Below are 25,165 nucleotides of genomic sequence, written 5' to 3'. Positions count from 1 at the left end.
GCCACGTGAAACACAAGGAGGAAAGGCAGTCTGACGGCAGCGTCCCGCCAGGTGCCGCGTGGCCCACGGTGGCTCACAGGTGATGTTGGTGAAAGTAGCAATTCTAATTTAACTGGTAGGCTGTGGGACCTGGGCAAGAATGTATTTTTTAATAGTTCCCTAAACCCTTCTCGTGTACAGTTAGGGTCAGAAATCACTGTATTAAAATATTTACCTTCTGCACCAAAAACATATAGCTTCCTTCTCCTTCCCCCAGCAGACTGGGGACACCTCACCTTCCCTCAGCAGACCTGGGGGACACTCTCACCTTCCCCCAGCAGACTGGGGGGACATCTTCATCTTCCCCCAGGAGACTGGGGAACACTCTCACCTTCCCTCAGCAGACCTGGGGGACACCTCACCTTCCCCCAGCAGACCTGGGGGACTCTCACCTTCCCCCAGCAGAGTGGGGGGATACCTTCACCTTCCCCCAGAAGACTGGGGAACACTCTCACCTTCCCTCAGCAGACCTGGGGGACACCTCACCTTCCCCCAGCAGACTGGGGGGGAACACCTTCACCTTCCCCCAGCAGACTGGGGACACCTTCACCTTCCCCCAGAAGACGGGGGGACACTCTCACCTTCCCTCAGCAGACCTGGGGGACACTCTCACCTTCCCCCAGCAGACTGGGGGGACACCTTCACCTTCCCCCAACAGACTGGGGGACACTCTCACCTTCCCCCAGCAGACTGGTGGGGGGACACCTTCACCTTCCCCCAGCAGACTGGGGGGACACCTTCACCTTCCCCCAGAAGACTGGGGAACACTCTCACCTTCCCTCAGCAGACCTGGGGGACACTCTCACCTTCCCCCAGCAGACTGGGGGGACACCTTCACCTTCCCCCAGCAAACTGGGGGGGAACACCTTCACCTTCCCCCAGCAGACTGGGGACACCTTCACCTTTCTCCAGCAGACTGCGGACACCTTCACCTTTCTCCAGCAGACTGGGGGGGAACACCTTCACCTTCCCCCAGCAGACTGGGGACACCTTCACCTTTCTCCAGCAGACTGCGGACACCTTCACCTTTCTCCAGCAGACTGGGGACACCTTCACTTTCCCCCAGCAGACTGGGGACACCTTCACCTTTCTCCAGCAGACTGGGGACACCTTCACTTTCCCTGAGCAGATGTGACTAATCTCTCCCTTTTCTTGAGCTGTTACCAAAATAACAGAACACAAATATGGAGGACAGATGGCACCTATTTCATGATAACCGTGTCCTCCTCACAATCCGTTCTCCTTCTACCTCTTCATCACTTTGACTATTCAGTGCAAATTTACTCCTAAATCAATCAATCACCAAGTCCAGAAACCCTAAAAACTTCCAGTGACTGGCTTTCCTCCAGGCTGAGAATGTGGGTCAGGGTCTCCCTCAGGAGATGTGATCTGCTTGAAAACCAAATATATGATTTATATCTGAAACTTGCAGACTGAAGCATCCTGGGCTGCGCGTCCACAGAAACCCCACAGAAAAGAATGAAGAGATTTTTTTTTCTAACAGAAGAGCTTATAAATCAAAGCAGCCCACTGTCCAATATTCAGCAGCAGCTCCTATACAGAGTGAATGTGATGATCTTGAAACTCTCAGGAAAAGGAGAGAAATGCATTACCGGCCACTCCGAAAGGCCTCCGCAAGCCCGAGGTCAGTTTTCTGGTGTTGTTGTCCCTCAGCTCCATGCGACCCACTCGAACGATTTGACAAACAAAACTGATTTTGTCCCGTTTCAGGTCTTTGCTTCCGAGGTCCTAGAAATATTAATTTCCATAAATTATCTTGGAGAACCATTACTCAGTGCAGGTTCAATTGAAAAAGACAGTAAAAAGAAGGATTGAGACTCTCTGACCAGTTTTTAGCATTTTAATAAGTTATTCACATAACAAAAAGGAACTGAATAACAACAGTCAATTAATGTTAAGCTATAAGAGAGTGCTGGGGTAAATCTCTGTCATGGGGATTCGAAGGGAAGCTAGAGACCCAGAACAGTTCTGGGAAGGCGTTTTGTTACTACTGAATTCCCATGGATTACAGGCATCCCAGGGATCCATATTCTAGCAGGTAGGAAAGTCAGAGGGAGGTCATTAAAAATAATCATTAGGATGGTGAATGATGCAAAGGAACATCTTTGGGTGTACTTACAGTAAAGACAGCTCGCAAATTATGTAATCTGTCTATATCTTTAGGCAATCCTGAACTTGACCAGCGAACCAGGTAGTTTTCACTTGAAAACAAAAGAAATAAGAACAAATTCATTTTCCAAATACAGCACGGCACTAAACAGACACCCACATTGATTTATTACTACCACCACAGAAGTCCACGATACAGGCAACTACACGAGCTCAGAAATGTCAGCCATGCCACACAGAGCTGCTCTTCCATTAACATGTAAGTCATCTCCCACGCAAGGTTAACAGTTGAGAACAGTCAGTACAAAACCATTGAGAGGCTGTCATTTGGGATGTCTAGGGTTACAACTGTAGTGGAACTATTTGCAAATGTCATTTCAAAGTTTATTACTTTAAAAGCATTACTTGTGGGGGCGCCCGGGTGGCTCAGTCGTTAAGCGTCTGCCTTCAGCTCAGGTCATGATCCCAGGATCCTGGCATCAAGCCCCGCATCGAGCCCCACATTGAGCCCCGCATCGAGCCCCGCATCGGGCTCCCTGCTCCGCAGGAAGTCTGCGTCTCCCTCTCCCACTCCCCCTGCTTGTGTTCCCTCTCTCGCTGTGTCTCTCTTGGTCAAATAAATAAATAAAATATTAAAAAAAAATAAAAAAAGCATTACTTGTGTATTTAGACTGCCTATAATCTAAAATTCACCATTCATTCATTTATAGTATAAAAGAAATACCGCACGTCTATTTCATAGCCAGAACAACCAAATATGCCAAATACACAAATTGAATCCTAAGAGGAAGAAATGAAGTCCATATGAGAAATGATGACGGGGCGCCTGGGTGGCTCAGTCATTAAGCATCTGCCTTCGGCTCAGGTCATGATCCCAGGGTCCTGGGATCGAGCCCCGCACTGGGCTCCCTGCTCTGAAGGAAGCCTGCTTCTCCTCCTCCCGCTCCCCGCTTGTGTTCCCTCTCTCACTGTGTCTCTCCCTGTCAAATAAATAAATAAAATCTTTAAAAAAAAAAAAAATAGAAATGAGGATGAAATTCATCCATTTGTTCTGTTTTCGTCACATACTAACTTTTAAATTTTTGAATAATACAGGGGCACCTGGGTGGCTCAGTTGGTTAAGCATCTGACTCTTGATTTTGGCTTAGGTCAAGACCTCAAGGTCATGAGATCGAGCCTCGCATCAGGCTACGCGCTGAGAGTGGAGTCTGCTAAGATTCTCTCTCTCTCTGCCCTACCACCTCCCCCCCGAATGCACATGTGCTCTCTCTCTTAAAAAAAAAAAACTTGAATACAAACGAAGATCTTTCAGTTTTAAACACATACACACACCCATACACACTTCACACATAATTTAAAGCATAATTTTTCCATCTGGACAAAGAGAAACTTATACTGAGACAAAAGCAAGAACTAGGAAAGAGACCACATTACAAATGACAGGAATGGCAGAGACGAGATCTATAACATTTTGTTCAACAAATATTAAGTGAGAGTCTTTACGTAGCACTGGTCTGGACACTACCTTCCAGCCAGTCATGCTGCAGAAACAACAACAGGCCAAAGGACCGAAAACGACATTGACAAAAAACAAAAGTTCGACAAAGCAAGATTAAGACAAGAGTGATACTATCTGGGGGGGTCTGGAAACATAAAAACCTATGAAGACAACACAGGAAACAATCAGTTCAATCTTTAGTCGCCAGGTCCCTGAAACATTACAAGACCAAAACTCTACAGTCAAATGCCCACATGCGTGCAAGGAAGAAGAAAGCAGACGCTGGCCCAGATCCCGAAACAGCCCTGGGTTCAGCCCATCACCCCAGTGCTCTGTGTGAGAGCAAGAACTGAGGCAGTGCCAGTGCCGTTCTCCTAACACTAACTGGAGAGGAAAGGGAGGAGGCAGCAGGGCAGCGCCACTGACCTGATGAATTTGGACTCCACGGGGTCATAAAGAGACATGAGCACTTCGGCATCTTCTCCGATTTTACAAACCACATTTTTGAGGTTGACAAACAAGGCCAGAGAAGGGGTGGCAGCAAACTTCGCTTGTCTGTTAATATCTATGTTCTGCTTTTGGGACTATGTAAGGAGAAAAAAAAAAAGTGGACATTAGCGATACTTACCACTAACCCTCGCTTTCTTTCTTCTCGACAGAAGAGGAAACTATGTGCAACCAGTTGGCGTAACACAGCAAAGCCTCAAGTCACTTCCTTGTCCCACATCAAGTTCTGAACACATGCACGCACCCAACTGAAAGTAATTACGCCCTTTGCAGAGGTCACAATCCCTTAAGAGTTTGCCCTGAGTCCTGTCTTCAGATACTCGAGTGTCTACGCAGTCAATCACAATGGTGTTTACATGCATACTTGCTTAATTTTTGTTTCTGCATTAGGCTAAATCCTCCGAGGACATTTCTGTCTTACTCATCCTTATGTCTTCAGTAGGTGGCACACAGCAGGTGCCCAATAAAGACTTGCTGAATGAATGGCTGACTCAATCAATTGATTTCTGAATATCTGCTATACAGAAGTTCCCATTAAAGACCAGGGAAAATGGGGCGCCTGGGTGGCTCAGTCGTTAAGCGTCTGCCTTCGGCTCAGGTCATGATCGCGGGGTCCTGGGATCGAGCCCCGCATCGGGCTCCCTGCTCTGCGGGAAGCCTGCTTCTCCCTCTCCCACTCCCCCTGCTTGTATTTCTGCTCTCGCTGTGTCTCTCTCTGTCAAATAAAATAAAATAAAATAAAATAATAAAATAAAATAAGACCAGGGAAGATGAAAGACGAATAAGACATGTGTTCTCTACCCTCATCGAGCTTAGAATATATCCCTCCCTGGGCTCCTATCAAAGAGGAAATGCAGAATCAAGTACTGTTTCCCATGACATGAGAACACAAAGTCAATGTCATTAAGACCCTGCATCCTACGATGAAGCAAGTGCTGGGTGACCCTCCCCCCACACAGGATGAGCTCCTCTCCAAAAGTCCTCAACACCATGACACCGGGCTCCTTTCCATTCTTCAACTGTATGAAATACACAGTTTGGCTGTGCTTTTTGGGGGTTTTCGAGTGCAAATTCTGGGTTCCACTGGTGTTTTACTAGTGTTGAAAGCAGTTATTGAGAAAAGACACTCCAAAGGTAAATGGCACATTACAGAGAGCAGACCTTACCTTCTCTTCTTGCAATCTCTCCTCCACTTGTTTAGAAGCTATTTCATGAGCTCTAAAGAGACTAATCGTGCTAGTTAGTTCTGGATCCAAAATGTTCCCGTCTTCATCTCTCACCACCAAGTCCAAATCAAGAATTCTACAACAACAAAAATTCAGAACTTCATGGACACACACCACGGCCTTTGAGGTGTGTGTTACTAACTACGATGTGAACAGCATGGAGAGCTGAAAGCACACACCTACTATATATGTATGGGGGAGGGGTGTGTGTATATATACACACACACACACACATACATATATATAGCATGTACAGAGAGAGTATATACACATCTATACACACACACACACACACACATATATATGCAATGACATACAAACCCACGTGCCCAAATACTTAAAGCTGGTAGCTGTGACATCATCACTGAGCTGGGCAGCAGAGGGTGGAAGAGCCGGAGCGGAGGCATACCCACCATTCTATTCCAGTAAGTTTTATATCACACAGCTTTCCTTCTACCTACAGTCAGTTCTAATCCCCAATCAGCCCATCAGAAGATCTTCGATAAAGACATTCTATTGTGTTTCGACAACAAACATGTGGAAGTTATTCACAGTAACATTGAGCAACTTTCTGGCCAGATGGCTAGATGAAGTAACCACCTTGAAACACAAGCAGCAGCTGTCTAATACATCTGTCCATCTATACCTGGAAATGTCTTTTTGGCAACATTCTGTTTCCCCCAAATCCAACAAAATTGTAAGGTGATTTTTAGCACAACCTTTATTTAAAGAATAAACAAAGACCATTATGTAAAGAAAGAAACCAGGAGCTGTGCTATGTGATGTGTTATGGTTTTCTTTTTAATAAGATACGAGGATCTTAACCACAGATGCCTTATACTTTGCCTTTGGGATTTTCTTCGTGCGATTAACAAGTCTACAGAAGCAGGAAATTTTCGGGGTTTTTTTAACCATACGGCAGTGTAAAGAGTCTGCTGAAAGAAAGATAAATTTCAATTAAATAATGCCCTTAACAGTTACAGTTTTAAGAAAGTTGATTTGGTAATAAAGACTCCAACCAGACAAACTCATCTCTGATTTCTCTTCTCTGAAGGTCACACACCTTAACACTGGATAGGAGTCTGATACCGTGTCAAGCAGGACCATTCTGACAGATATGCTGGACCACTGCACCATTCGGAAGGCGGTCACAAAGACCTTGCTTTTCCCTCTGAGTATCTATTGAGCAAATCCACTGATGGTGAAGCAGAACCGACTGGACCTGTCAGCAACATGAGGCTTTCAAACAAATACAGGCTTTTCAAATACAGGCTTTTCGCTCTGCATGAAAACAGCCTCAGTAGTTGCAATGATTGTGGGGTACCTCAAGAGGACAGAAAGATATTTAAAAAAAAAAAAAGGCTTTCGGGCTCTCATCAATTGTCTCTGTAACACGTTTCACTAATGAGGTAAAGACCCTCTCCCAAATATTACTGCTCATCCAAACCCTGAACCTGTCCCTGGAAGGAGTCAGTGCTGGTATAGGCGGGGTCAATGCTGGTGTGGGTGGAGTCAATGCTAATGAGGTAGGGAGAGACTCCTTTCTTGCATGGGCAGAGCCAGTGCTGGTGTAAGTTGATCTACAAAGTAGCTGGCTTTAGGAGGAGGGGCCAGAGGTCCTGGATGCCACACCACATCAGGCTCCCTGAGGAGCAGAGGCCCAGGCTATATGTACCAGCCTACTGCATACATCCTGCCAGGTGCACCTCCCCTCACTCCTTCCAGGACAGGTGGTCAGACCCATTTCGCAAAAGAAGAAACCTAAGCTCAGAGAAACATCTAAAAGAACCCAGAGCCTGGATTCTGAGCCAGAACCCTCTCATGGCAGAGTCGAGGCTCTTTCCAGAATGTCACATGGAAAATGGTACACGAAGTGACCTGCCAGGGGTCTTCTTCATGCCAACTATTCTGCATTTTCTCAACAACAGTGCTCATAAGGCTCTGAAACCACAGTGAGCTTCCACTATGAAGGTGGATCTTAGCACAGCAAGAGGGCCAAAGACTGTCTTATTAAGGACTGTATTTCCGATGAAAGTAGTAAATAATGTTTTGAAACGCTTCCTTTCTTAACTAGATTGTTCCATGACGTAATGTACCTTGGTTGCTTCCCACAGCCAAATTAAGCAGGTGGTTTCTGAATGAAAGTTTAAAATACAATACTCCAATAGAAAACAGAATCAAAGCTCCAAAGGTTTGGTTTTTTTTAAGCAGGTCCTCATGAAATGGGTTTCCCTGCAACAATATCTAATATCCTACACACAGAAGTCTCTGACTTTTTGGTGGGGGGGAGAGACACCTTCTCCTGTAGCCTTTTTAATCCAAATACTACATGTAACTAATAATGTTGTTTTTAGAAACTTTTCACACTTGAAAGGAGGAAGTACTACAAAACAAAATTATAATTCTGATATTACAGAAAGATTCTTTAGTTTACCCAGGGCACCTTTCAGCTGAACAGCTGGGGACAAACCTCTCCCATTCTCTGAGCATACTGTCCAGAGGTTCCGATTCTCCCAGAAGTTCCCCAATCTGCTATCCAGCATGGTCCAACCCTATTTTTAAAAACTGCGATTTCCAGCCAGCATTGCACATCTTAGAAATCAGAATCTTCAGGAGTGGGCCCCATAATTCTATATTTTGAAAGCTCTCTAAGTGATTCTGATACAGACCAGCATCTGGGAATCATGTGACCAGGTAATTTTTAAAGGCTTCTTGCAGCTCTGACTTTACAGGAACAACCAAACAGTTAGCCCATGGGAAAGGACGTGGCCTCACTCCGGTCACAGACTTGGCAGAATCAGGATGAAGCAGCTCACTCCTGCTCAGCATCCGGATGCCCTGCGAACGGTGGAACGCACAGCGCCGTGGGGAAGGGGGCGCACCACTGCTGAAGACATGCAAGCAGAGCTGAGTGGAGGCCTGCTGTAGATGGGAACTTTTGCAAAAGACATCCTTACACAAAGCAAAATTATTTGTTGTTTATCTGAGATTCAGATTTCTGGTGATAAGTTTCAAGGTGACCTTTGATGTCCCTTCCAACTCTTAGAACTTAGGATTCCACCAAGGCAACCTGGTGCTTGTTATTGCACAAAGTACGCCCATGTCTGGACTCGAAGTCAAGTACTGTGAGCAGAAAATAACTAAAAGTCCCTTGTCAGGGGAAATCACGGCAGTGTCATCTATGGAAGAGTGAAAATGACAGGTCACCCTGGCCCCAGTTTCTCAGACACAAGAACAGGTTTCGACAATGACTGTGAAAACTCCTGATTTTTAGAATCCAATAGAAAATAACCTATCCTTTTAAAAATGAAAACTATACCCTTATTTTGATGTTAGAAATTGTTTTATGATAAAATATGATTTTAACCTCCTCAAGGCTTATGGTAATGTTATTATATTGGATAATTTAAGCATGAAATCATCTTTCAAATAAACAAACCTGTTGCCATAATCAATTTTGGCAGTGACCTTCTTCTTCAGTTCTTTGAGCTCATCCTGTGGCAGAGTTCCAGAAAGAATCTGTGACCGCCATTCAATAAGGTCGTAGATCATGTGCCGCACACTTCGAAACATCTCCCTATTGTCTTGCTATATAGAGGGGAGAAAAGCCATGTATAAAGCTTTTGGTAGGAAAAAACACTGTGGGTTGTTTTTCAAATACACATGTAGTATATGCTTTATGATGGGATTCAATCAATGTTAAAAGCATGAAACAGGAACACGATATGGAGCCTGTTTCCTATCAGGCACTAAAAGATCAAAAGGATAAGAAGTAATGCAAAATCCTCAATATTCCATCCAACGTTCCAGAACATGTGTCCCTAAATGGAGAGGTTAATCAGAGAGAAATGGATGTGGAGCCATATGAACTTCTAGTACGTGGCCCATAAATGGGCTACTCTGAAACTCCCACAGAATAAGTGTGAGTCTAAAGATCTTGCCATGGAGGGACACCTGGGTGGCTCAGTGGGTTAAGCGTCTGCCTTCGGCTCAGGTCATGATCCCAGGGTCCTGGGATCGAGCCCCACGTCCGGCTCTCTCTGCTCAGTGGGGAGTCTGCTTCTCCTTCTCCTTCTGCCTGCCTCTCTGCCTACTTGTGCTCTCTCTGTCAAATAAATAAATAAAAATCTTAAAAAAAAAAAAAAAGACCTTGCCATGGAGTCTTCAATATTTTGAACACTGTGCCCTGTGCCATTCCCAGCACACCAGGCAAATGACCGCCAGGGCGTGTTGGCAGCCAAGCTGCAGGGAACCCCACGCACTGTGCTTCACTCAGCGCATACAGAGTGGTTCTGCCAGGAGTGAAATCTGAATCTGCAAGCTCTCGGTGCATTTACATCAAAAGGAAAACACAAATTCACACTTTTATCACTTTCTACGTATTTTGAAGGGGTTGATGGTACAAAAAAAAAAGGCAACAGTTTTGCAACAGCCAAGAGTACAATTCATCAAGGAAATTAGGGATTGCCCCCTAACTCCTAAAAGAAGCCACTGGTTCCTTCCATGAAAAGACATCTAGGAGGGGCGCCTGGGTGGCTCAGTCGTTAAGCGTCTGCCTTCGGCTCAGGTCATGATCCCAGGGTCCTGGGATCGAGCCCCGCATCGGGCTCCCTGCTGAGCAGGGAGCCTGCTTCTCCTTCTCCCTCTGTCTACCACTCTGCCTACTTGTGCTCTCTCTCTGTCAAATAAATAAATAAAATCTTTTTAAAAAAAAAAAAAAAAAAAAAGAAAAGACATCTAGGAGACACTTATTATTTGATAAAATTCTAAACATGGTCCCTATATATATATTAAAACATGGTCATTGTTACTTTTTAAAATAACTTCCGCTCTACATATCTGACCCTCTCATCCCACTATTTCTAGTACGTGACCTTCTTTCTAGCAATTTCTAAGGTCCCCACCACCAACCTGTCAGAGAATACCCCAGCAGACTATCCTGTACCCAAGCTCCTCTTTATAGCATCATCCTAATGTTAATTTCTTAAAAAACAACTAAATGGTCAAAAGTAATGGTTTATTCCACAACTAGGTTTGTTTCCTCTTACTAATTCATTTTTTTCTAAAGCCTTATCAAATATCTAAACTTCGTAATATTCTATTAGCTTGTCTACAACCAGAGAGCACAGCAAAAAAACCAATTCATAGAAGAATACTGTAAGGAATTTTTTTCTAGCTTTGTACAAATACCAATGTAAGTCCACAAGAGGCAAACCTGCATTTCTAAAAAGGAAACCAAGGTGATGGCTGGGCATGCCTATCCCGGGCCGGAAGGCTAGAGCCACGCCCACTAACGGATCAGTCAGCATCAGCCCTGTTTGTTTTGCTGCCATATTTTTGTTTAAAAATTGCTAAGTTGAACATGAAAGACGGACTACAAAATTGCTCAGATTTACACAAAACATTCATGGCTAACTTTACGCTTTTCGGTTTTTGAGAACATTTGATGACCAATTACTGCAACTGCTTATTACTGTGCATTTACAAGAAACCACTGTATAATCAAAAACAACAAGCCTGCCCAGGGAGCAGCTGTGGGACTTTTGCAAGTTTTCTGTGTTCCCAAGAAATCGATGCACTGACTTCTCTCCAGAGCCCTTGCTTTGTGCTGACAACATTAGCATATGAGAAATCAACACTCTGAATAGAAATACAGGCTTAACAAAAGGTAATCTTCTGCAAATATGAATTCATGTGCAAAGAAATGCCCCGAGGGAATAGGAAATGGAAGATGTCAGAGTCTCAACCTCCCTGCATTAATAAGGCTTCTTCCGTGATTGGGAGAACTGGACAGTTGTACATGGAGCTGGAATGTAAATGACTTCCCCACCTCTATAACAGGCACACTTAGGTCTAGAAGACTATGTAAGTCTTAACAATAAGAGACAGACGATGGCAAAAAAAATAAACAGCAATTGTTCTCTACTGCATCCATAAATAAGCATCCATTATAGCTTAAAAGCAAATCTGAGTTTTCATGATCAAAATATAAACATTGGGGTTACATCAGTGCAGCCTGCTTAATCCTGTCTTCCAAAGCACTCAAGCAGCCCATCTCCCGTACTGCACAAGGAGGGGGAACCCCTTTATCAGTGTTTTGTCACAGTGAGCATGGCCACACCCCAACACAAAGCAGGTCCAAGAGGACAAATGGCCCCCCAGGGTGGCCAGAATAACGGGACATGTGGCTTTCTTTGCCCTGAGCATGACTCAGTCCAGAAGTTCTGCTTTTGAGGTTCCCAGGGAAAGGAGAAAAAAAAAAAAACCATTGGTACAGCAAGGTCCAAAAAGACCATTCTCTGTGTTTAAGCTTAGATTCAATATCCCATTTTCTCACCACGTAGAGCTGCCTCCAGATGGTGGACCACTCCCGGAGTGTCGTGGTGACTTCCTGTATGAGCGGGAGGTCACCCGGGATGACCGTTTCATGTTGCCTAAGGGAGAAGAGGAAAGGATGGCTATGTTCATGGGTTTGTTAAAGTCTGCAAGTTGTACCTTGTAAATTCCAATTCTAGTCCACAGAATTAAATATTTAAGCAAACGGAGAGAAAATACACAAATAAGGCTGTGTCCACAGATAGGAACACACACACCTCTAAGAACGACAGGTAATATTTGTACAGAGCACGAACGCGTTCACACATTGCCCTACGTGTAAGGGCGTCTACCTCGTACGTCACGGCAAGAGGAAGGAGGCAAACGATATCCCATTAGAAGGCTTCAGGGGGCACCTGGGTGGCTCAGTCGGTTAAGCGACTGCCTTCAGCTCAGGTCATGATCCCAGGGTCCTGGGATCGAGCCCCGCATCTGGCTCCCTGCTCAGCGGGAAGCCTGCTTCTCCCTCTGCCCCTCACCCTGCTTGTGTTCCCTCTCTCGCTGTGTCTGTCAAATAAATAAATAAAATCTTAAAAAAAAAAAAAAAAATTTAAGAAGGCTTCAGAACGCCAAGGTCTGAGAGTACATTCATAATATGTGTACCCACCTATTTTATAGATGCCATCAATCATAACCAATATGTATGGCATTAAAATGCAGGTTTGGGTTAAGATGATTTTTACGTTTCCATCATGCATAAAACTCATTATATGATAATGCATAAAGCAGTTCTCCTTGGAGAAATATGAATGAGGCAACAGCTCTCTCAAATGTCCGGAGGTACTCTGATATCCCAACACTCAGATTATCCTTTCCCTTTTCCCTGCACCCCAAAAGAGGTTAACCCCTGACTTACTCTAAATTTTTTTTTATTTTTTAAAGATTTCATTTATTTATTTGACAGAGGGAACACAAGCAGGGGGAGTGGGAGAGGGAGAAGCAGGCTCCCCGCAGAGGAGGGAGCCCGATGCGGGGCTCGATCCTAGGACCCCGGGATCAGGACCTGAGCCGAAGGCAGACGCTTAACGACTGAGCCACCCAGGCGCCCCAACCCCTGACTTATTCTTAACTTGCTATTTGTGCTTTTTTTTTTTTTTTTTTAAATCATATCAGCCATTGTTTTCCAGTCACATGCTCTGCATCAGGTCCTGTGAGTAAGGACTCAGAATACTTGGGACTGAGAAGAGACTGAAGGGAGGCTCGTGAAATTGGGCCACCTGGCCCCAGAACTGCCGAACAGACGGACTCCAACCAGCATGGAATGTGCAGGGATTCTGAGATAGGTCCCACCCACATATCTTGATCTGGCTGGAGCCTAGATCAGTGGACGGGACTCTTACTTGGGCTCACATTGGGGTTTAGGCCTGCAGTGACCCGCTGATGGTCGGGACTCCCAAAGGAAGGAACAGTGGAGTCCCTGAGAAGACCAGTCTCTGTGGACAGGTCTGGCCACATGCACCACCTGGAGCAGCAGGGACCAGATGTCTGAGGCAGGGGTGCGTATGGGACCACACCCCACAAAACTGTTTTTAGGAATTCCCCTCTGATGGGACATCATCAGTGTCTATTACAGAATATGGTTGTTACAGCAGTCCTGCCAAGTCTGTCACCAAGGTTCCCAGTAAGGGTGCTGATGAAAATGGGGTTCCTTACACTCTGCAATGCCATCCTTAGAAAGCCTCTGGGGGGGTGGGGGGTGGATTACTCCTCACTCAACAACTGGGATGTTTCCGTCCTCCAAATCCTGAGTTTCATGCTGAATCCACTGGGCTCTTCCACTGGTTATCAGAAACTCGGAGCTCAACCTGACAACCCTGCTTCCACCACTTATACAGGGCCTCACTGCTCATGCTGGGTCCTGGTCTTGGTTCTGCATCCTTCTCACTTTCTCCCTCTTCGTAAGCCTGATCTGTCCCTGGAACAAACGCGCCAACTGGCTCTAATGTACCTGATCTGGCTTTGTTGTATCATCATCTATGTAATCACCTCATTACCTGCAAGGGTCAGCAATGTACAAAGCCAACAGCAGCTGTCTCACAGGGCTGTCGGTAAGACCTATGGAAAGAACATCACGCAGGGCATGGAAGAATGGGCAGGACACAGCAGACGCTCAGCCAGTGGCGGTGGCTCCTTAGTTACTTGGCTCTAAATGATCCAGCTAGACATCAAGGACAGTCAGGGCTGGAGGCCCCCATCCGAGCATCACCCACAGAGAGGAAACACAACAACACGGGCCGTGTCAAACGGAGGGGCAACACAGGGCTAGGAGAAGGGCAAGGAGAGCCCCCTGGGAGTAGTGGGCAGGGGGAAATAGGCTAGGAAGCAACAGAAATGGGACGAAAGCATCAGAATAGACAAGGGGCTCCAGTGAAGGGGACAGCCACCAGCGTCCAATACTGCAGGAAAGCACCAGAAGAGCAGCCCTGAGAAGACACTGGAAGCCCAGAAATAGGAGGCACTGGTAGCCACAGGAGCACGGGAGAGCGGACAAATGGGAACTGCCTTGGGTATGGGGAAAAAGGTAGAGAATCGGCGACAGCCGGCACACAGCAATGATGCAGGATGTCTAAGAGTGAAGGGGGTACAGAAACAGGAAACCCTGCAAGAGAGACGGGGTAAGGACCTTGGAGAGCAAGGAGGCAGGTGGGGGTCGGATGACAGAGCGACCTGCCCTGGAAAGGAGGAAGGACCGTGGGGTGGGGAGGTCAAGGTCCGCAGATCTCCGGAGGAAAGGAGGAGCGCTGAGACCACCTGTCAAGCCTGAAGGCAGGAGGGTCTTTTCAAGAAGGGAGACAGAAGGCAGCTGGGCGTGGGTGGGAGAGCAGGAGGGAGGCAGGACCAGAGGAGCAGCATGGGGAGCAAACACAGGGAGCCCCACAGCACAGCAGAGAAACCGTTTCTTAACTGCTTCTGTCCCCGGTGCGCCAATCACTCGCTAACCCTGGGGCATCTCCCACGAGCCGCAGGAACGGAAGCCAATGTGTCTGTCTGTGTGGGTGTGATTCCACTCACTGGGAATCAAAATAATCTCTCGTTCACTTTACTATTATGCTTCATAATTACATTCTCCATATATTCTTTTGTATACTCACAGTGCTTCTTTATAAAAATTAATCAGTCTGACTTCTATATTGATTCCAATACAGACAGATGTCAAATACATCCAATGCATACTTCATTCCATTATATCTACAACAAGAGTCAAAGCTTTCCTTTTTTCCTTCCCTTTAAAACTCTGCACACAACACATTTTATCTGTATTAAAAAATTCTGTATTACAGGTCATCCCCATCTATGCCTCTAAATTATTTTCTTCATTTTAGTTATGCATCATGCAACTACAGAACCCAAGCTAGTCCTTTTCATATGTTAAAAGTACAGTGCTTGGAAAGGCAATTTTGTAATCAGCCAGAGATGTCATTATGCAGTAATCATATGATTAGTAATTTTATAATTTACATATTTAACTGAGGGTGAAGATGTAGAAGAGACTAAAAAGCAAAACATTTTAATGCTCCTTCTTCCAAGTTCACACCTGGCTATCATTTGCCATTCCTGCCTAATGGGTTCTCGTTCTATAAAAGTCCTTTTAATGATCTTATACATCAGTTTTATGACCTCTAAGAAACATACATCACAATTAGACAAAATGTAAATTCATACACATCCCAATTTACCAACTGTTGCTTCACCCTAAACTCCATTTGTGTCATAGCCTTCAAAGTTTTCCAGAAAAATGGGCTCAGAGCTGGGGGGCTGGAGCCTCTACCCAGCGGGATCACTCGCAAACAAGCACAGAGCACTGGACCAGTGCTACCCAAAATCAGCAACGGGTCGAAGGAGCATGGCTGCAGGCCCAGTGCTGACTTCAGACTTTTCAAAGGTCCAAAGCCATGTTGTCCACACGTCTCCATCCCAAGCCCCCTTTCTCTGCCCAGAACTCCTGTCCCATCACAGTCACTCACACCCACATCCAACCTCCTAACAGGCCCTGCCATATGGATGAGCAGCAAAGCCAAATACAATCACCGTGTTTCTTCATTTAAACATTAAGACCAGACTCACCCTTTTCCTTCAACTATGGCTTCTTTAAGATGAATATATGAAGCAGGAAATATACCCTATGGGGGTAAAAAAAAAAAAAAAAAAGTAATTTCATTATCAACTTGAAAACCAACCGAAAATCAAAAACCACCGTGACAAGGTGAGGGGAGGGATGGCTGGATCCCTATTAATTCTGCAAACCTTATGGTAAGCCTCACATACAACACAGCGGGGCGAACAGGAAGTATAAACTCAGCCTGCTTGTGTTTCACGGACACTACAGATGTCTCTGAAGAAAACAGAAGCGATCCGTGTACAAGGAAAAAAGTGCACAGGGCTGTCCTCGGTCTTCCCCACAGGACTCACCTCGGGTCCGCTGATGCCCTTGACTCGGGCAGCTCTAAAGCCTGCAGATGCCTAAGAACAATTTCTGATGACGGTCTCTGACAGTTCCCTCTTCCAAGCAAAGCTAAAATGGCCATGGAAAATTGATTTCCACCATTTATCATCACATAAGCATGTAGGACTACTTACTTACCTGACCCACAGATTCTCATCAATCTCCCAACAGAGGGGCCATCTGAGAAAATACAGAAAGTGGGCGAATTTCGCCCAATCCGCACGACTACCACGACGCTCTGCATCCCCCAAGCGCAGCACGCACAGGGGCTCAAACCTTATGGTTTGAGTGCCCGAGGGAGCGTTTCTCAAGTGCAAGTTCAGTGTCAGGTGCAGTCCGCGAAGTGCTAAGAGCTTTACCAAGGCTTGCTGTCCTGCTTCCTGAGCAAACAAAATAGCCACCTCTCTGGTGTGAGGCAGAAACGAGCACCTGAAATGGGGCAAGAGGTGCTGGGACCCGGGGCTGCATAGCACGGCTGGATAGGGTTTCCCGTGTGAGACGTAGCGCGTGCAGCAGGAATTTACTCAGCAGCCCTGGTGGTTTCCAGGCACCTGTTGTGTGAAGAGGAGCTTCTGATTGCGTTTCCCTGGCATCTGGCCCCAAAGGATTTACACAGGAAGACCAGAAACCACAGCTACTAATCGTGTTTGGGAGGGGCACGGGCATCACGGACTCAGGCTCCTTCTGCCTACGAGGAAAGCCGGAATTTCACATAAAGAATTATCACAGAGACGGCAGCAGTCGGGCAGAAAGACAGTGGCCGAGCACGAAAGCAGACCAAAGGGCCCCAAGGCTGGGAGTTCCACCAGGTCCCAGTTGTTCAGGACACCCCCAAGCCCCAGGATGCCTCCAGGAGCAGAGGTGATGTCAACGTGTGCACACGGATGGAGGCAGGAAGAGGACAAACAAGCCAGCCTCACCTGTGTCCACAAACAAAGACACCCCACGATCTCAGTACACCTGCTCCCAGACACCATGAAGCCACAGAGGGAGGAGTGGAAAGCAGGGAGGGGACACACGTGGAGGCTTGAAACGAGCAATCGCTCCAGCCGGGGTCACTCAAAACCAGTCCAGACAAACTACGTCTGTGTGCATAGCTAGACAAAGGATGGTTCCAGAACACTTGGGAGTCTGGATGACTAGAGGCCAAGTCCCTTCTCTGCACTGCCTGGAGGGGCCCACTACAAAATCATACTATCTTTAAAGGCTTCACAACTGCCTCGTTTTCCAATGAGGATTTCAGAAGAAAAAATGCAGTTCAAGCGGGGCCCTTCGTAAATGACGGCTACAAAGGACAAATAGCTCCCACCTGGCCAGCAGGGCCTGGCTGCGGGGTATCCGGGGGAAGTAGGGCAGGCAGGTCCTGTGCTTGAGCCGCTGGACTTTGGAAGCCTTAAGTTACAGGCTCAGGACCACATGAGGAGTCCAGCCCAATAAAGAGATCATGAGAGGCAGAGTTAAGAAGCAGGAGTAAAACGAACCATCTGTCAAGCATACGTAGATACTAAAGTGTGTGAGTTAACGTGGACAGAGCCTAATCACAGCTTAGAATGCGTATTATTTCAAAATTGTAGAATAAAACCAGAGGGCCGTAATTAGGTTTTATGAAGCTAAGAACGGAAAAGCCACAACAGAACTGTGTCAGGGAGTGTCCACCACAAGGATTGAGGTGTAATTGCAGGTCTTGGCTTCAGAAGTTCAAAGAACCACGCATGCAAACGGCCCTGGAAAAGCAGAACCTTTCTTTTGCTGAGCAACTCAGGCAGTTTAAAATAGTTCTACGCAAGAGGAAAACAAGCATACATGTTGCAAATCTGTTGCCATCGAGGATAATGTAAGACTCAAAATCATTTTTTTTCTCTAAAGTCATTACACCCGGGTCCTTCTCCCCCACCTCCCATGCTTAAAGAGGATGTGACATTCTACCAGGAAAAGAGGAGTGCGCCTTTCGTGACGACAGGTCAGCACTGCGCCCCAGCCCAGCAGCTGCAAAACAGAAGCAGAGCGGTTCTTTCTGTGCACGCGTATTGTTCAGAAGAAAACAATGCAGGGCGGCCCACACGCCAGCCCACATATTTGTTAAGTTCAGAGAAAGAGATATACATGGAAAATTGCAGACACATATGGGATGGGAATGATTTCCTCTCACAGTGTGATGAATGAATGGAAATGCACTGCGGTTCAGAAAAGAGGACTTACCTTCTTGGACTTTTTTCTCAAGGTGTAACCTCTGTACCACCCTAAATAAACACAAAGTTGCAACAGTTAGAAGGGGGAGACATCACAGGGCCCCTCACAATACCTCCCTGTCCTGGAGAATTCATTGCTTTGCAGAACCAGGGAAATCAGTTTGTCACCAGAATTCAATAATCCTAAGAGTGTGGAAATACACTAGAAGGTTCCAGAGAGTGCATCTCAAATCGGCCTGGCTGGTGACCTTCCCAAACACTTCTCCGTCTGCCACTGGAGGCCCTGAAGCCATCAATTTGAAGTTAGGCAGCACCGTCCCATGAGAAAACATCGTCCTTTTGACCACTCATCCCGGAGAGTGCTCCCTGGGTATCCATTTCCCTATCTCTCCCTCCAACTGACTTGAATAGGGGTCACTGCCAAGTGCACATACCAGATCTCCAGATCATCAAGAACTGCCCCACAACAGAGGACCTATTGAGCGCTAACTTCCTCCCTCCTCAATCCAGACACGCTGTGCCCTGGAGCAGCTGTGATCTCACACAGTGTGTCTGTGGCAGAGACTGAGCCCCCCACAGGAAGCGCCAGGCCCAGGAACATGGGCCCACCTAGCCCTGGGGGTTGGCCTAGACTCAAGTTCCCGTTGCCTCCAAGAGGGGAGGAAGCTGAAGACGGGCACGCTACAATGTTAGCATGATGTAAGTGGTGACTGGAAGGGGCCAGCTGATGGCAGAGCAGCTCTGACCACACCCCTGCCCCACCCCCCCAGAGCGGAGGGCAGAAACGATCCCTGCAGATGCCCTGTGGGTACATGGGCCCAGTCACCGGCCTCCAGACAGCCCCATCCCCCACGACGGCCAGCCATGGACGCTTCTTTACCCCAAAGGCTCTCAAGTCACCCTGGCCACCCTACTCAGGGTAAGTGAATCCAAAGCTCAGAAAAATTCTAACTCTGCCCACAGGAGCAAAAGGACCGGGTCAGAGAATTACAGGAGTGCTCAGAGAGTGCAGGTTGGGTAAATTCCCAGGGAATAACCAATTATGCTCTTACACAGTATCAGAAAGTCAAAGCTCAGAAGCAAGCGATGTCTGAGTGAGCTCAGATTATTGTCCCAAGGACAGTACCCTCTTAAACAGCAATCATGTTACCAACCAGAGGCGAGGACGATGATCACAGACCAGAAAGGGATGGGGTAGAAATGAGCAAGTCCTCAAGGGGTTATTAACAGATGCTCTCCAAGCATTCAGAACAGGAGACGGACATTCCCAGGATCCTTGCAAAGGATTTGCTAAGACCGAGTGGTGACTGCTTGGCTCTCTTGACAAAGGGACTCAGCAGATCGACTGGGGACACTGCAGACACAGAGTGTCTCGAGTTCAATCGAACGTGTGAAGGATCATCTCCGGAGAGCCATACTGTCTACTTCACTGGTTTCTGCACCCGGCCCAGAATCTGTGCCCATCTAGGGCAGCATTCCCAGTCAGTGAAATGGAGAAAGAGGGGAGGTCTGTGCAGTCCCAGCCTACACCTAGAGCCAAATAAAGGCTGTATTTATTCAAGTTTAAGGACAGTCTTCTATGCCGTCATTATAACCCTTCCACTTGTTCATTATTAACATGCCCTTTCGTTTCTGAAACTGACAAGGGATGAAATGTCCTAGAACATATAAGGAAAGACTGCCCAGTGACAAGTAAAAGACAGAAACCAAGTAAAAAAGAGCCACACTTATCAAGGAACCCAAGGATTTACCCACACATGAAGAGAGTGCTCGAACTTAAAGAAAATCAGACACAATTTTACTGCACAAACTTCAGTGGTAAAAACTAACGCTGCAGGCTATGGCCCCGGGTGGTGGGGAAGAGCGGAGCCTGCAGCAACCGAATAGGAGCGGCCATCCCTACTTATCCGAAGTATCTGGCCCCATAGCCTGCAACCAGCAACACCCATCCTGGAAATGCATCCCTGGGAAAGAAGTGCATGCGCCCATCCGTGCACGGCGGGACAGCCACAGAATGCCCATGGTAGCATGATGTAGGGGGGTGCACTTGGAGGAGATCTGAGTGCCCAGAACCGGGAAGGCTATCAGTAAAACATGGGGCGTGTGTGCACACAGCAGTGGGAGCCGTGAACTAAACATACACTAAAAATAAATAGCAGTGCATCTTAGAATACAGCACTGAATAAAAAAGAAACAGAACGAGAGCTACACCCACATTTATATACATGAAAAATACATGCACGCCAAACAGTACAAGAACACAGGCGAACAAAAAAAATCCACTTCAAACACAGTAAAAGGGTTTTCAATGGGAAGAGGGAGAAGAAAGGGGTGAGCCATGGGGATAAAAGGTAGGGAGTCTTGGGCGCCTGGGTGGCTCAGTCGTTAAGCATCTGCCTTTGGCTCAGGTCATGATCCCAGGGTCCTGGGATCAAGTCCCACATCGGGTTCCCTCCTCGGCGGGAAGCCTGCTTCTCCCTCTCCCACTCCCGCTGCTTGTGTTCCTGCTCTCGCTGTCTCTCTGTCAAATAAATAAATAAAATCTTTAAAAAAAAAAAAAAGGTAGGGAGTCTTTTTTTTTTTAATGTTATAATAATAGATAGAGTTTCTTTTTTAATTGCCTTACTAGGCAAAATGAAAACCTATTGTTTTCCTACCCAAGATTATTTGCATACATTACTCCTTCAACCGATGGAGCCCACACACTATGTGTCAGAGACTGCACTAGACAGAGCAAAATACAGAAAGAGATGAGACCCAACGTTCTGCCCTCCCTGAGCTCACAAATGGGAAGACCCCCTAAGACAAGCAGGGGCCAAACCATGTTGCAGGACAGAGCCTTTAGCGTGAAGGAGAGAGGACATCCCTGCATGGGTTTCTTGCAGGGGAGGGAGGGGATAGAAGAGAATGCAGGCCTGGCTGCTCTGAGGGGAACGAGCAAGAGGAGGGGAGGCTAGAAGCAGGAGGGTCCACAGTTGGTAGCACCATCTCCCAGGCACGGCTCACGAGTGGTCTCCGTGGAGTCCACCAAGCTAAGACACAGGCAAGTACGGGCAAGACACAGCCCGGAAACTCAGGGAGCGCACAGGCCAGCACAGGAAAATGGCAACCAAGTCAGCGAGTCCCACACAGTGTCCCTAGCAGAACAAAAGGAGGAACACACACACTGGAGTCCAGGGACAATGCCACAAGGGGACAGGACCAGGCAGAGCAAAGGAGCTGGGAGGCAGGCAGGAAGGAGCTTCTGCCCAGACAGGTGTGCTTAGGTTGAGTCTTCAAGGAGGGCTCACTGTTAGTCAGATGGAGGAGGGAGGAGTCACGCTGGAGGAGGGAGGAGGCAGGGCAGCGGGTGGAGAGGTGCGCTCACTATGCCCGGGGAAACCACTAGCCGTGAGGCCAGTACATGCATGAGGAAGAAGCTGGAGTTTCTTCCAGGATGGACAGGTGAGGACATCACCAAGGTCCTGGGGTCGGCCCCGTTTACAAGGAGCTGCCTAAAGAAAGATGGATAGGACATTCCCTTATGTCAGGAGGACGGTGGCCTGCGCTCTGAGTACTGAATGGCTAGAGAGCCAAAATCCAGATGCGACCAATCATGTCCTGATGGACAGCATCCACATGCATAATGGGCCTTCTGGAGAACAGAGCCAGCAGGTGTCCTGTGTGTTACACAATGCAGGCACACGGGGCAGACTCAGCCCTGAAGCCGGAGGCTCCGGGAGCGACATGACCGTCACTCTCAGGAAGACGGTACCCACGGCCACAGGTCACTGTCAGGAAGACGGTACCCAGAGCCACAAGGCCCTTCCACTGGGCCAGGGCCAGGAGGCCGGTCATCGGCGACACGTTACAAAGAATGCTTGCTGAGTGGAGGCTGGGCTGGAGGGCTCGCTGGCCTCAGAAATGAGAACCTTATCAACGTGACCGCCTTTTCCAATCTGTCACGGGTTAAACTGTGTCCCTCAAAATAGACGTTGAAGTCCTCGCTCTACCTGTGAATGGGACCTTATCTGGAAATAAGGTCTCTGCAGACGATCAGGTTAAAATGAGTTCAGTACAGTGGGCCATGAACTAAAATGACTGGTGTCCTTAGATAAAGGGGAAGCAGACAGAGACACACACAGGGAGGCTGTCACGTGAAGATGAACACAGAAATCAGGGTGTTGCATCTACAACCTAAACACCACCAAAAATTGTCGGCAAACACCAGAAGCCGGGGAGACACGAGGAACAGCTTCTCCCTCATAGCCCTGCCAACACCTTGACCTCGGACTACCAGCCTCCAGAACTGGGAGACAGTACGTCTCTGCCGGTTAGGCTGCCCAGTGTGGTCCATTGTTATAAAGGCCCCAGGAAACTCACACTCTCACAAGACCTTCAGATGACAGATGCTGATGGCACAAAAAGGAAGTAAGGTGCATTTAAAAATTTGAATATACTCAGTTCCAGTGTAGTGGTTTAATCAAAAGCATAATTTCCTAATCTCTGTGCACTGCCTGCCAGCTCCCTGACATCCAGCATCCAGCGTCCAGAGAGCCGCGTGGAAATGAGCAGGCGGCAGGCCCGGCACATCCTCGGCCACTTGAGAGTCACTTCATAAACTGGGATCTCGGCTCACCTCTCCTGTCTGGTTGAATCTGGACACTGCTTAAAAGCAGGGGTGTGCCCTCAATGACCTCTCCAAGCTCCTTCCACCCCCACAGTGACCTATACACTGCTTATCCTTTGTTCTCTGCTCTAGGCCTTCATGAGCCTGAGAGAGAGAGAAATTAACCATAACGTAAAGGTAAATTTGTTCTTTGAACTTTACTATAAAGAGCGATCTTCCAGAATTTATATTCTCTGCAGAAAGCCAAGTAATATCCTGAAAAGGATCACACAGAAAAAGAAAATTAAATTTGACAAACAGAAATACATTTTCTTAGAGGAAACGTAGGGGGGGAGAGGAGGAAAGAGGGAAAAAAAAAAAAATGCCAAACTCAAATATGATCCATGAAACCAAAATAGAACAAAAGGAAAGAGCAGAAAAACAATTATTCCATTTTTATTTGATGAATAAAGACACCAAGTTTTACAAAGTCAAAACTACTTCCCCAAATGCATTTCTCTGATCGGATTCTGATTAAAACCAAAATGATAGTTGTCAAAGAAAAGGAATTTGTTTTGTGTTAAAGGGTCTTTACAGAAACTGGAATATTTTAATCAGAATTTTGAAGACTGACTAGCCCCGAAACGAAATGCTCACTGAAGAAGACTTTACCAGGATGCTCACCATCCAATTTTTTTAAGTCAAATGTACAGCAAGGATCACTGGCTCATGATAGGATCCCACTGTTTAAGGAGTACATTCTTCTTAGGAAGCAAAGAACAAGAGGTGGCAGTCCCCACATACCCAGGCCGACCGGAAATTGCTATCTATTCAGGAATGACATCACTGCCCCAGGATTTCAACTTCAACTGAGCGGGGGGGAAACAAAGAAGATGTAAGAGCATTTTTCCCTTCAGATCAGTAAAGTGTCTGAGATGAGAGGTTTGATCCTTAACCTCTACTTAATTTCTCCCTGTTTCCTCTCAAACATTGGCAATATATACTGAGAGCAGATAAGGCAATCCAACAGTCAGCTATAAAAGCTGAAAACAAGCAGAAGGCACCCATCACAACTACTCATTCACTTAAGGACAGGGTCTGTTTTTGCAGAGTTACATCTGCTTCCAGGCATACGCCACTAAAGCTGATTTTTTTTTTCCAGTAGGAAGATTTTAGGGTCAAAGATGCAAATGGACTGGAATTCTAAGTCCGCATGCATCCCAAGGGGAACTAAGGGACACGGCCATGGGTGTTGTAATAGGTTCGCGCTTCCCGGAGGTGTCTGGGAGGGGCACTGGAGCAAGCTGCAGCCTGCCTAGTGCAGGGAGGTTCACATCTGCTTCACTCTTGTGCAAATCTCATATACGGAGTCTGAGGTCCAGGCTGCCGATCACTGTAGGACAGCTTCAATCTCCTCTCCCACCCTCACCTCCTACTGGAAGGGTTTAGCTAAACCGACTCTAGAAGCAATTCTTCTTTTGAAATGATCCATTTTCATCAGTTCTTTTCATTCATCTGCTATATGGGAGTCACCCCTTCAAGCAGGAAATAAAGCCACCAACGCTAATTACACAGTTTTACAAAATTTCCAGATCTGAGGAGTCTCAGAAATCAAGCCCATCATGGCTTCCCTTCTATGCCACAATAACCACAGAGTAAAAGGAAGGGTGGGCCGTTCTGGCGATATCCAAGACACTAAATATAAAAACCAATTGTGTGGGGCGCCTCGGTGGCTCAGTCCATTAAGCAGCTGCCTTCAGCTCAGGTCATGATCTTGAGGTCCTGGGATCAAGTCCCGCATCGGGCTCCCTGCTCAGCGAGGAGTCTGTTTCTCCCTCTCCCTCTGCTCCCCCCACTTCGTGTGCTTTCTCTCTCTCTCTCTCAAATAAATAAATAAAATCTTCAAAAAAAAAAAAAAAACCCTAATTGTGTGAAAATCCAAGGACACTGAGAAACTACTATTATGGTAGTATTTACTGGATTTCTAACCTATTGGGTTTGCTTCGCTGGCTCACGTCCCACATAGCTGTAAGAATGTCTGTTCACCCTTAAGAAAATGGGGTCAAAGAAAAAAAGAAATAGTTTTGGTTCCTTTCTTAACAGACCTAAGTGAGAACATAACAAGTCTCGCCATTCACATCAAACACATCAAAACAATGACTTACACAC

At 46.8% G+C, this 25,165-nt stretch overlaps 1 protein-coding gene across 6 annotated transcripts in view; it reads right to left on the bottom strand.

Moving 5' to 3' along the window:
- Positions 1-25,165, bottom strand: part of DOCK1 (dedicator of cytokinesis 1) — a 489,580-nt gene that overhangs the window by 408,938 nt on the left and 55,477 nt on the right. For 4 of the 6 annotated variants that reach the window (XM_064595456.1, XM_054508462.2, XM_054508463.2 and 1 more), the window contains exons 3-11: positions 18,419-18,459; positions 18,146-18,205; positions 15,841-15,896; positions 11,738-11,834; positions 8,840-8,988; positions 5,341-5,476; positions 4,094-4,251; positions 2,180-2,261; positions 1,653-1,788 (exon numbers count right to left, since the gene is read on the bottom strand). In XM_064595456.1, coding sequence (XP_064451526.1) covers positions 1,653-1,788; positions 2,180-2,261; positions 4,094-4,251; positions 5,341-5,476; positions 8,840-8,988; positions 11,738-11,834; positions 15,841-15,896; positions 18,146-18,205; positions 18,419-18,459 — 915 coding nt within the window. The remainder of the gene's footprint in view (positions 1-1,652; positions 1,789-2,179; positions 2,262-4,093; positions 4,252-5,340; positions 5,477-8,839; positions 8,989-11,737; positions 11,835-15,840; positions 15,897-18,145; positions 18,206-18,418; positions 18,460-25,165) is intronic. The other 2 variants (XM_045879067.3, XM_045879068.3) reach the window with 1 other exon arrangement.

Source organism: Mirounga angustirostris, unplaced genomic scaffold, assembly GCF_029215605.1.
Source record: "Mirounga angustirostris isolate CCGP_5_RB_7025 unplaced genomic scaffold, mMirAng1.0.hap1 SCAF_6, whole genome shotgun sequence".
Taxonomy (NCBI): domain Eukaryota; kingdom Metazoa; phylum Chordata; class Mammalia; order Carnivora; family Phocidae; genus Mirounga; species Mirounga angustirostris.
The sequence above is the reverse complement of the archived record's forward strand: the minus strand, read 5'-3'. Positions and strand labels throughout refer to the sequence as shown.